Source organism: Pleurodeles waltl, chromosome 8 (genome assembly GCF_031143425.1).
Source record: "Pleurodeles waltl isolate 20211129_DDA chromosome 8, aPleWal1.hap1.20221129, whole genome shotgun sequence".
NCBI classification, from domain to species: domain Eukaryota; kingdom Metazoa; phylum Chordata; class Amphibia; order Caudata; family Salamandridae; genus Pleurodeles; species Pleurodeles waltl.
In genome coordinates this window covers 1,238,989,609-1,239,002,590 of record NC_090447.1, presented here as the reverse complement: position 1 = coordinate 1,239,002,590, position 12,982 = coordinate 1,238,989,609, and the positions used below count along the sequence as shown (strand labels likewise).

The following is a 12,982-nucleotide window of genomic DNA, read 5'->3' as shown; positions in this document are numbered from 1 at the left end:
AGCCTGCAGTCAGTATATCATGTTCTCCTCTGTACTGATCTACTTTGGTTCATGCTACTTTTTCCTTTTTTAGGTCAAGCCCAGGCAGCGTACAAGCGCTGACTCTCAACATCTTGTATCTGTGGACTTGCAACATGCCCATCACTTTAATTCGTTCCTTGGCCTGCCTTTCAAAATTCCCTTGATTTTGATGCTAAATCCTTTACATTTGTCCCGCCTTGAGGCTGCTTTGTTACCGCCTTGGAGACTTTTACCCTGTTACATGGATTATGGCAGATTCAGCCATATAGCTTAGTGTGGCGCACTGTTTTTTTTGCCACTTCGAGCTGCACGGCGGTATGTTGTTTCTTCCTCATTCTTGTTTTGGGCATGCCGCTGTTTCTTTGTGGTGTCTGCACAAAGGCTGCAAACAGGAGGGGGGTTCTTTTTAATTTATTTAATATATTTGTTTAAAAGTTTCATGTAGCACCAACTTGATCGGAGGAGCACTTTACATGAGGACCTGAAGTTTCATATCATCGCTACATGAGGTTTCATATAGTGCGACCTCGATCATAGGGGCACTTTACATCAGTACCACTTAACAAGTTTATCAGTTGAAAAATATACAATCTGGATCATTTAACACAGAAAAAAACCTCAAAGCAGCTCTCCCAGTACAGCGGGAGAGCCGATACTACAATATTCACTGCACTCTGGATACTCTCCCCCTAATGCTTTGCAGGGCTTTTATTTTTTTAAACATTTTTGCCCACAACTCAGCCTGTTGTTGTACTATGACAATGAAACCACCATCAAACACACTCTTTCTGCCTAGGCCATCTCTGTGTCCCCACACTAGGTTTAGGGAGACCCCAGAATAGTTACCTCTTCCACCATTCAATGTCTTTTTAGTATTGCAGTAGACGTGCTAGGTCTGAAAATGTGTAGGACACTACACCTTCTAGGGGCTACATATATGGCTACAATGCTTTACTTTCTGCTATTCTATTTTCCTGTCGTTATGCCCTCTAGGGGCTGACTATATGATTACATGACCATGTTTCTTACAAATGCTATTTTCATTATGGTGTCCTCAATGGGCTGTTCTGAGCATTACAATCAAGATGCTACAATATTTGCTGCACTCATAAAATTGCCCCATAAATATGTGCAGGGCATTTCTTTTACAGAACACTTTTTCCCATAACTCACTGTCTAGTGGCCCTAGGACAATGGGGCCACCAACAAAATGTTCAGTCTAGGGCATCTCTGGGTCCCCACACTAGGTTGGGGGGACCCACAAAATAATAACCCTTCCCACCAGTCAGTATCATTTTAAGTTCTCTCATGGCTGGAACTTTTGTTTTACACCTGGGAGTAGTTTGTGTTTGTAATATTATTCTAGTAGGCCTGCTAGGCCTGAAAATGTGTAATGCACTAGGTCCTCTAGGGGCTAAATATATGGTTACACTGCATTACGTTCTGCCTTTCTCTTCTCAAGTGGTTATGCTTTCTAGGGGCTGACTGTATTGTTACATGACCATGTTTCTTACAAATGTTATTTTTATAGTGGTGCCCTCTTTAGGCTGTTCTGAGCATTACAGTCAAGATACTACAGTATTCTGTGCCCTTGGAAATTGCCCTATTATGTTTTGTAGGGTATTCCTTTTACAAAACATTTTTGCCCATAACTCACTGTACGATCTGCTCTTTCTGACTAGGTCATCTCTGGGTCCCCATGCTAGGTTGGGGTGGTCCCCAAAATAATAATATAAAAAATATAATAAATAATGGCAATATTTTTATTTTTTGCTGCAGATAGAGGAAGAAGATAAATGGAAGTGATTTAGTTATATGCAGGGCCACTGGAATTTTGTGGCAGAGAGGACCAAATTATGCATTTACAACCCCAATGGCTCTAACTCAAGTGAATGAAGACCTATTGCATTGCAAATGCTTGTTTTTCTTGCTTGCAACCTCTATGTATTCTCGTTTTCCTCCTCCAAGTTTTATCGTTTACTGCCTGGACATATGATTCCTCTTCATATAATGTAAAGTACCTTCATCATTGCGTGTATCCAGCTGTGTAGCACTGATCCACATTTTATAGACCCTAAATGACTGTTTTTTTCTTCTGTACTTATTAAAGGTTGTGATTCATTTATTTTCCCATTTATTTTCATGGTACTACTTAAGAATGATCTAACTGTTTTAGCTGCAATAACTCCTGGAGTCTCATTGTCATTTTGCTTTTTGTTGTTCTTTGCGTACAGAAATGCATTCACAAAATCTAAACCTTTATATTTGATTTACCAGCAATGTCATTTGAAGTAAAGTGCATATGAAGGAGTATAGAATTATTAGAGGTGATTGTTTCTCAAGAAACGGACACCTGTCTCCACGTAGAATGGGGCTACTTAACCCTTCCCTCCAACCTCCCCCCCCCTCCCCGAGTGCTGAGCCCTTTTTGGCTTTTTGGGGTAGTTTGTGCTTAGGCTTTCTTAGCTATTTGGGAGCATAAGCTCTCCATGCCAAATTTGTGTCATTTTTTACCAACATCCTGGGGATTCTAAAGGTGCCCAGGGTTTGTGGATTCCCTTGGAGGGAGTTAAGAAAATAGGCAAAATATAGCAAAATTGTGTTTTGTTTTTTTTGAAAAACAGGGAACTAGTGCTCCAGATAAAAGTGTCTGTTTTTCCCTAAAAATGACATTCACAAACGATCTGCTGTACTGAAGTCACCATCTTCCCAGCTTTCAGGAACATGCAGAGCTGAATCAAAAAAACAAAATTTGTACCACCGTTTTAGCATTACAGGTAGCCTATTTTTTGCCATTTATGTGCTCTAAACCCACTTACAGTTTGTGGTGGAAACCAGTGTGAAGCCCATGGGTGATCCAGAAAAGCTATAGATTTCTGAACAGTAGGCAAAATTCTGAATTAATCAATGGGTCATATGTGTAGATCCCTCAAGGTTTTCCCAAGGAAACTAACTTGAAAAAAAGAAATATAGGAAATGAGTAGGAAAAAAACAGGCATTTGTGACAACATTTTCATCTGAAACTTTTTGTCACAATGGCAGATTGACAAAAGCAATCCGCTATACATTACATCCGCTAGACCTCTTTCGGGGATACATAGGGTTTATAAGTTCTTCAAGAACCCATGGTACCCAGAACAAACAGTTGACCTGCATTTAAGTATAGACCAATTCTTACAGCGAAAAATGTAGAGTGAAACGTGGGTATCAAGGAAACGTAAGTATTTCTGAAATGGGCACAAGTTACAGAGCTTAGGAGCAGTGGTTATTTCTACATCTCTTAATTCGTGGGTACCCGTTCTAGGGTATGATTTGGAGGGTATTTTTCAAAATTTTATCTTTCTCATACACTGAAAGGCACAAATGCAGTGAAATCCAATCAATAATAACAAATGTTCTACTAGTCTATGCTCCTACAAGTCTCCTGATAAAAATGGTACCTTACTGGTATGGGTAGGCCTAGTACCCACAACAAGAAATTACACAAAATGCAACCTGGACTCATCACAATTTTCCACCAAAAGCTGACCCTATTTTTCTAATGTGGGTGAACTCTAGATTTTGGACCCTAGCTCAACCAGCACCAAGGGAAATCACACAATTTCCTTACATTTCTGTGATGGAAACTTCCAGAATCCAAAGGAATCCACAAAATTCCTACTACCCAGCATTGCCCCACCTGTGCCGATAAAACCCCAGCCTGTGGCTGGGCCTAGTGCCGCGACATAAATGGATCAAACTAAGGACAATAGGAGCCCTTGCCTGGAGACTCCTGTTGAACTTACAGGGCATTGTGGGCAAGAACATGGTGTAGGGTGCATCTGAAGCACACCACCCTGCACCCCCCAAATGTCTAGTTTACAGAAGTGTCTGGGTCTAGTATGGTTTTCCAGGTGGCAGCCTACCCAAGCCCAAAAAGCACAGCTGCTCACCATTGTAAGTGGGACATTATTGGGAGTTAGCCAAGCTTTCCTGGCCCATATTTAAAATCAGCATCCAGAAGAGTAAAATGTCTTCTTGCTTGCCATTGGAATGAGATGCTTTATTCCGAAGGGGAAGCAGTATGACTGCTGCCACCTCAGTTGAGGTGGGGCATAACCATGCCCATGGTGGTGGACAGCCCGCCCCCCCTCTATTTTTTTTTTATTCCCTGGTGTCTATTGGGCTGTCTGCGCAGATCACAAGTAATTACCCCCCATCATCCCTGGAGGCAGAAAGACTTTGTCCCCATTTATTTGAGGGGGAAGCATGGCGATGCCCTCACCCCTCTTTAAAAAAAAAAAAAAAAAATCTTCCCTGATATCATTTTGAAAGTAACCCATTGGAACCAAATAGTTTCACCAGCAAGCATTCAAACATGTATTTATCTTTGAAGGCAGCTTACCACACCTGGGATGAAGTACCGAATGTTTTAACCAGGCATATTTAAATATTTGTGTTCGTCCAAGTGAAATTCAAGTTTGTACTCTAAGATGCATTCTATTGCTCCCCTCGAAATAGGTCTTCTACCACTCAACACTTTCCCTCTCTTCATTTATTAAAAGGGCACAGCCATAATGCCAGTATGAATTTGTTTCTGGGAGATGATTTGGGCTTATGGTTAGAGCTACTGACTTTAGAACGTGGAAAACCAGTTTTGAATCCCAGCTTAGGCTCATAACCCTGTTATTCTAGACAAGTTACTTAATTTCCGTGGGCCCAAAATGGAAAGGAAACAAATAAATGCTAGGTAAATGACTCTTATGTCATTGGATCAGATTCATGCTATAAAAAACTGCAAACAAAATAAAGTGTAACTTTCTGCATGGGGATGGGAAGTTTGTGAGTTCCAGACGCTTGGATGGCCCATCCATTGTCCACAGTGTCGTAGCTATGGTGGTTATATGGTATGTATCGCCAAATTTGTGTTTGTCTGCAGCCATATTAAATCCCATAGGGTCTGCCAGCAATTAAAGGATCTACCATTCATTCCAAAAATGTCCTCTGCCTTATATCTTGATCAGTCTTTCACTGGGCAGAGCTGTGCTGCTGCATATTACATACACACAAGTAGAGCAGGGCCAGTCACCCCCTAAGGTGAGTCTGTTGTTACAGCCTCTAGGGAATTCTAGTCCTGGTCCCTATCCAAACAAACTCTGAGACCATCCTCTGTAACGTCTCAAAACATCTATTGTCTATTATGATAAGATGGACCTGAGAGAGATCCAAAGCCCTGGGTAGGATATTCATTTTGACTGTGTTAATTCTACCCACCCATGGCACAAACATTGATGTACATTTGCTCATTTCTCTTTTAATATCCTCCAGTAATGGAATCTAGTTTGATCTGTAGAGATCGCTATCTCCTGGGTAATTGTAAGGCCCAAGTGTTTTGATGTGGGTTATTACACACTTGAAAGGGGTATTGGTCTCTGAAACACTCTTTTACCTGAAATATGAGCAAAGGGTTAAGGACCTCAGTCTTACCCCTGTTTCTCATGTACCCTGCCACTTCTTCATATTCTTGTAAATATTTAATGTAACTTCCTCCAGTGGAGAGGCTGCCAGATTCCCCATATTCAAAAAGATGTCCTCTGCTTATAAAGCTATTTCATATTCTCCTTCTCCAAAGGCTATGCCTGGATGCCTTGTATAGCTTTGGATTTGTGAATGTGGCAGGCCAATGGATTTACACCTATGGTGAATAGTAATAGGTACAGAATGCAGCCCCAACTGTTGCTTCTCTACAACTGAACATGAAGTGAAAATGGCCCATTCAGTGAGATCCTAGCTGTTAGCATACAGTAGTTTTTGTATTACCATATCCAGGTACCTGGGTCCATAACTTGCCTGCTGGATGAGTACTGATATTAAGTCCTAGTACACTCTGTCAAAGGCCTTTTCATGTCTTAGAACAGGAGCAATGCTGGGGACTTATATTTTGGTATCTTCTCTACCAAGTGGGTTGTGATCTAATGTTGCTATAATATTGTCTGTCTATTAAACCACACTGATCAGCATGGATCAGCTTTGGGAAGATCAGATCGAGCCTAGACGGCAGGATCTTAGAAAATAGCTCAACAAACACATTTTGAAGGGATATTAATATATAGGGAAAGAATAATCCAGTATCCCACAAGGTTTCATGGTTACTATAAACATAGCCTTCCACAAGGAAGGTGCCACAGTATCAGTGCAGTGATACTAAACTGTTAGTTTAGGAGCCAGAGCCTCCCACACTACAGTTGTCTTATACAAATGTTCAGCAAACCCATGCAACCCTGGGTATTTATTAGATTTCCAGACCTTGATTTATTTCCTAACCTCTTCTGCTGATATTGGGCAATCTAAATCTTCATTCTGATGTGGGGTGATTGTGGGAAGGCTGCACTTTTTCCCAGAGTATAGTGCCATCCATGTAAGTGAATGTCTGTCCACAATATATATGAAAGTAGTACTTTTGGAACACATCTACATTTTCTTCTTCATCTAGCTACTTATTTTCTCTCATAACTCTCATGTTGTGTACCAAAGAGGTATCCACTTTATCTTCATATAAATATATATAAACCGTGCTGCAGGTGAAGAAGTGGTAGCTCGGCCTTATGCATGAAAATAATTTTCAATTGACCCTTACCAATTGTCAATCAATATATTATTTCTCCAGGCCTGACATTTTTTGACAATTGCTTTTATCTTTACAAGGGTGACTATAATGTTCACCTTTGGATTCATTGCAGTGATGGAAGCCAATGGGTTGTGTAGAATAAGTCTTTTTTTGACCGCAGTGTAAAATTTGCAAAGGTTCATGCCCCCCTTGAGGCAATATTTACCATTTATAAAGCCAGATGCATCTCTGCTACTTCCTGCGGGGCTGATATTTGGGGATATTGTGATCAAACTTCTTTACAAACTGGCGAAAACAGTTTTTTCATAAACTATTGTGACTACCCTAATGTGTTCCTGCCCCCATATGCCACGAAGAGCTAGGTCTAAAATATCTGGAGGACATAAACAAGATAGCCCCAACATTATTACGTATGTCCATTTGGTTGTGTTTTGAAAGTCCCCTTAATAAGGCCGTTATCGCAGATTATCTAGCCCTGGACAAGGCACATCACATACAATGTATACACAATGTCAAGTCAGTTGTACTCAATTGACTGCCATGATTACTTTGACAATCCACAGTCTCTTACGAGGCACTCTAAAGTTCTTGTCAGAAAAGAGATGGTTGCCTAATTAGCACTCAGCAGAGAAGCCAGGGAAAGTGGTAAGCTGCAGGTTAAATAAAGCCCATGCTCTTTTAAGAACGACCATCAGCATAGAACCTTACCTACTCAGTATGCCCAGTACACAAAGGTACTACTACTTAGTAAGAATTTGTCTGAATATGGACCATCTACTGGTCACCTATCCATCTCATGTCTACTAGGACAGAGATCTGATAGCATGCCCTTGTGATGCAAAATGCCACAGTCACAGTTGCACTTTTTCTTTTTTGTGACCTATATAAGGCCCCAAGGAAAACGATGTTTGTCCCTTTGCTTAGAATTCTTAATATCAGACGATGTAGACCAGCGTTATTACATCTCCAGCTGAGATAAATGTAACTTAATACATGCAGTGGATAGGTTTGTCTCGGCCTCTGTTAAGTTGCACAAAACTGTGGGGAAGTAATAAGAACTATAAGGAAATATCCTTTGTTCCTTGGTAGCAATTATTACGCATACCCTGCTTATTATAGATTATGCACTGATTTCACCATTCACTTTATTACACACATACAGTATGTGTCAGTATGATGTTATTCTGCGTGGAGTTTATCAACTGAATTGGGGGCACGCTTTTAATGTATGCTGCGCTTTCTGTAATAGAACTGTAAAGTTTTAAATACTGTGTTTGGTTTTGGGTGCTTTTAAGGAAAGATTTGATGCAACTACTACTACTACAAGGGTATATCTGAGAGGCATGACTCCTGCTCCATCGCTAAAATTGATGTAAAAAAAGTTTGGAAATTTGGCCACACTTCTGGAGCTTAATATATTTGTTGGTTGCATTCTATCTGTGCTTGTAATGTGATTTCGTATTCATTAACATCTTTGTAAATGATAATAGGATGTGGGTGTATGCAAACAGCATCAACATCAGAAATCAAGCAAGTAACAAGCCTTTAAATTACATATGTCAGTTCCACCCAGGACGCGTGAATCAGCAAATTAAGGGGGTTATTCTAACTTTGGAGGAGTGTTAATCCGTCCCAAAAGTGACGGTAAAGTGACGGATATACCACCAGCCGTATTACGAGTTCCATAGGATATAATGGACTCGTAATGCGGCTGGTGATAAATCCGTCACTTTTCCGTCACTTTTGGGACGGATTAACACCTCCTCCAAAGTTAGAATAACCCCCTAAATGTGCATAGAAGTCCCTATTACTTAAACCCATTGCTTAATCTGAGCTAGCTTAGTGGTTGCAGGTGAAGCCCAGTGGCACTTATTGTTGAGGACAGGCACTTATTTGTTTCAACAGACTTTGACCCACAGAAAGAGAGAGAGAGAAACAGAAAGGGTGTGGGGCGGCAGAAGCAGGAAGTGAAAGAGGGAAAAACAGCGACAAAGAAAGCAGTGATGAAAAAGAACATGAAACAGTAAAATAAAGGGATCAGGTAGACTCTGGTGGTGGATGAAAGAGGCATGAGTTGAAATCAAGACTACACAGTCTTGGTGCTCGGCACCCTGGTCTTCAAAAGAGCAGGGTGTAGGCTTCTGAGCAAAGCTTTGGGCATCAGCACTTAACGTTTTACAAATCAAGCACTGCTTACAACTGTGTGACGAGTTGCCTCAGATGTAATTGCCCAACAAAAAGATGCAAGGTCCCAGCACATCAATACACAATTACAGTGTTGCTAGTCTACAACGTACGAACAACTGCATTTTTGATGCGAAACAAGGATGAACCTTGGTCTTTCTTCCATCTTACCTTAATGAAATGTTATTTTTGACTTACAGGAACCCTTTACAACATTCTTTCTCAATGCAAATGATGGCAAATTTGACCATTCTGATAGAACCTTTTCTGCAGTGGCGCGATCATGGAGAAATAGCCAAAGAGACACCTCCGACGTAAAGGTAGGTTCAAATGCATTCAGTTATTTGACTATCTACTTGCCTGAACACTGTTCAAAAATTCTTTGGAGGAGCCTAAATACGATGACAAGCTGAAGACTGGTATCATTTCCGAGCTCATATGTATTTCACCTGCAATTCCACATAATCTTTTAAATCATGACACTACACACGTTTTTTTACCTCAGTAGGGAGTGTTGCTGCTATTGAAACAGGCTCATGATTTTTTGATGTTGAGTACTTAAGGTGTTGTGCTTCTATGAAAAAAAATCGCCTTCAATTTAGATCAAATGATCATGCGAAGGAGAAGAGGCCAATAAATTCTGCCTTCCTGCTGCTAACTCAATATTTGGTCTACTCCATAAAACACAGCAGGAATTGGATTTGACCTTAAAGTGTCATATTGTTATAGCTCACCCAGCGCTCGGTTTGCATTGCCTGGGGCAATTAATAAAGCATTAATGACAAGTCCCATTTAAAATGTAGGCTTTCCCTGACTGTGCCTGGGGATATTATGCAACAGTACACATTATATTAAAACAACATGCACACAGTATACAGAAACGGCAGAGGAGCGGGGTTGCTTCTGTTTTCAGCCAGCTGCTGATTTCCACATCTTTTGTAGTTTTGCCTGCACCTTAAAATAATATTAATGATGGGATTATAGAAATAGAAAAAAATAGCTTTTATGTTTCATGGATCGTTTCCCAGCAAATCGTTTTTTTTTTTTTTTAATGTGTTTCGCTACAGCATGAATTGAAATAATTCCCTGTGATGTAGCTATTGTAACTAACTCTTCCACTGTCTTTATCGCCTTGACCTTTCCTGATTTTGACTCTAACAACAAGATGCTTAGCTTAGATTGGAGAAAGGGATGCAAAGAAAAGCATTAGTTACAAGAGTGTCCTTTATACCATCTACAGTGGCCTGTGAAAGCCAATTTCGCGGTATACAAAACACATAAAACTTTAAAAAAAGATATACAATTGTTCCATTAGGATTCAAATGATGTCATTCTCTCGAGAGCCCCCTCTTCCCGATATTACTCATGTTCATTCAAGTTAGCTTAAATACCACATGTAAACGCTGAACATCACTCATCAGCCTCACCTGGCTCTTTTCTTTGCACCTGCTCTAGAGGTGAGATTTGTTTGGTTGCAAGGCACGCATCAAGCATCCAAGTGTCTCCTGTGTGACTCAGTGCCACTGTTCCTAGAGTGCCTCCCTCTTGGGAGGTGTACATGCCCAGTTCATTGGAGCATGGCAGATTCAGCTGCTTCTGAAGGTTAATCCACTGGGAATGAATGCGGATGGCTAGATGAGACCTCTTTGCATACTGGATACAATGGAACATTAAACAACAATTATTAGTCAACAATCCAGTCACCACCATAAATCACCTAGAAAACCCTTATTGGGAACTGGAGGTCAGCATGGAGCTAAAATAAATTTCAGAGCGGTATGATAAGTAATGGACACAACGAACCATGAGAAAGAAGAGGGAGTCTGCTACATTGAAGGCAATACATGCAGCTTTATGAAAGAAGGGCAGCTAGTAGGAACTGAGCTGAAAAAATGAAAGGGAAGAATGCTAGGCTACAAGAGGTATCCAAGCGAATAAGTGAACTATCATCAAAACATTCTAAATTAATGGAAAATCAAATCTCACCTCTAGATAGGAAGAAAGGACAAGAATCAAGGCAATGAAGTGCTCCACACTGTATTGATAGCCTAACACACTGGGAACGAAACTAAACAATGAAACCTGACCAAAGATAAGGCATGAATGGGACTGTCCTAAAATATTTAATAAACTAATCTCCAACTTTCAAGCAGAGAGAGTATGTGAGCAGGGAAGCATACGCTGCACTACAAGCACCAGCGTTACCTTATTTATAAAAACTATTCATCTTTTTTAAACTGAAAGATACTCTGTTTGATGATATGAGAAGACGTCAAAGCTAAGCGTCAAGCAGCTAGAATCAGCACAGTAATCTGCTTTGCCCCAGGTTGTTTTGTTATTGTGAAATACTTTTAGGTGCAGACTGTGCAGAAAGCTTCACAGTAAAAAACAAGAAACTCTCAACCACAGTATCTCTTGAAAGATTGCCTTTGTATATCTGTATTGGTATAGGCTCTCTATTTTGCATGTGATATTACACTTAAAAATTATCACAACCTCTACATTAATCTAAACACTAAATCACATGGTAAGTCTTAGTACGATATAAGGAGTTAGGAATAGTAAATATATACTTACCATGCAATGCAGTGGTAAGCGATGTACTGGATGAGATATAAACATGGTGACATACACTCAAAGTGTTTTAGTGAGGGAGTGTTAAAAAATGTATATGTTGAACGTTTATGTAACACATGTTAGACGCGTGAGTATCCCAAGACTTGCTCTGCTCATCCCAGTGCTTAGCGTTGTGGCATTAACTACTGTTATTTGCATGTGTTCAAAGTTTTGCAACCGTGTGAGGCAGGGTCATGAAGCAGACAGGCATAGTGGGCATATCCTTCTGCCTATGTTGGGTGATATTAGTGAGATGGGCACCAATAACCCTAGTGCTCCCCCGCCATTATGTGTTAACAATTGTTATTTGCCCTTTTCAATCATTCTGGACCTTTGACTGGGATCATAATATAGCCTTATAGCCTGTTGTAGCTGGCTATTCCGCCCATTTAAGGCCTTCTCCAGCATTGAAGGCCCTAGCCAAAGGGGAGGGCCTTTAACAAGGGAGGGGGACTTCAATGTATGTACAGCCCAGCTATGGAGGGCTATAAAGCTATTAGAACATTCTGCCACTAGAAGATAAAAGGTTCTAATAAATAAAACAAAGACCTCAGAGAGCCTGAGAGAATAAAAATACCTTCGGGCTCCCGAGGCCTTTGTTCACAACAGCTGTGAACAAAAACATTGGAATGTTGGACGTCCGGGCTTCTACCGGCCCTTAGAAGCCTGGAGCACTCCATTGTTTTCAATGGAGCTCCCAGCATTCCAGTGTTCTAATTACAGGTAAGCAACAGCAGTTAATACTTTCTGATCGTCCGTTAATAGCTTTTAACACTGTAAGCAGAAGGCAATAATATAACTCTCTATTTTGTCACTAAAGTCGTGAGGTACAGAGAGAAGGGGGTGAATTTCCCACTTTCTAATCAAGTGGATTACATTTCCAGGTGATGCACTTAACCCCATTCTGTGCAGTGTGTACAGTAGATGAGCTGTACCCTGTACAACCTGCTACATTTAGAGCTTCAGGGTCATATGCTCTTCTCAAATTTACAAGTAAGGGACTGCCACAACTCTCCAAATTGTTCATTTAGCCAACTTTATTTCAGCGAGACCATTAAAATATACCTTAGTTTCCCCACAAATGTTTATCATATTTATCATCAAAATGATGGTACCAAGGTATGTACTCTGCCTTCACATTTTCACATCTCACCTAATACAGTTAAATCATATTTTAAATGTGATCATATTTTCTGTCCTCATGCCAGTGTATACTCACAATTGTTTTGCAGATATGACAACAATTATTAAACAAATGGAATACGTCCTAGTTGCCTTTAAATTATATTTAAGAGAATGCACTGTTAGAGAAGACAAAACTTAATGTACTGAAAAATCAGTTCTAGTTTATAAAATCTGGACTAGCTCTTAAAACGGGACCTATGGGAGATGTATTTTCATTTATCCCCACCAGTGTTACAAGTTAAAAACAATGTTAAAACTTTCCAGTCTTCATATCTGAGTTCATTCTAGAGAGATTGCTAATGTAAAAAATGTATACCAACATGGCTTATACCAAACATGCTACAAAATATAGTGTTAATTCCCATTTGC

General features: G+C 40.2%; 1 protein-coding gene across 4 annotated transcripts in view; it reads left to right on the top strand.

Annotated features, from left to right (window-relative positions):
• Positions 1–12,982, top strand: part of NBEA (neurobeachin) — a 1,608,295-nt gene that overhangs the window by 1,403,780 nt on the left and 191,533 nt on the right. For all 4 annotated transcript variants that reach the window (XM_069205539.1, XM_069205537.1, XM_069205538.1 and 1 more), the window contains one exon: positions 9,013–9,132. In XM_069205539.1, coding sequence (XP_069061640.1) covers positions 9,013–9,132 — 120 coding nt within the window. The remainder of the gene's footprint in view (positions 1–9,012; positions 9,133–12,982) is intronic.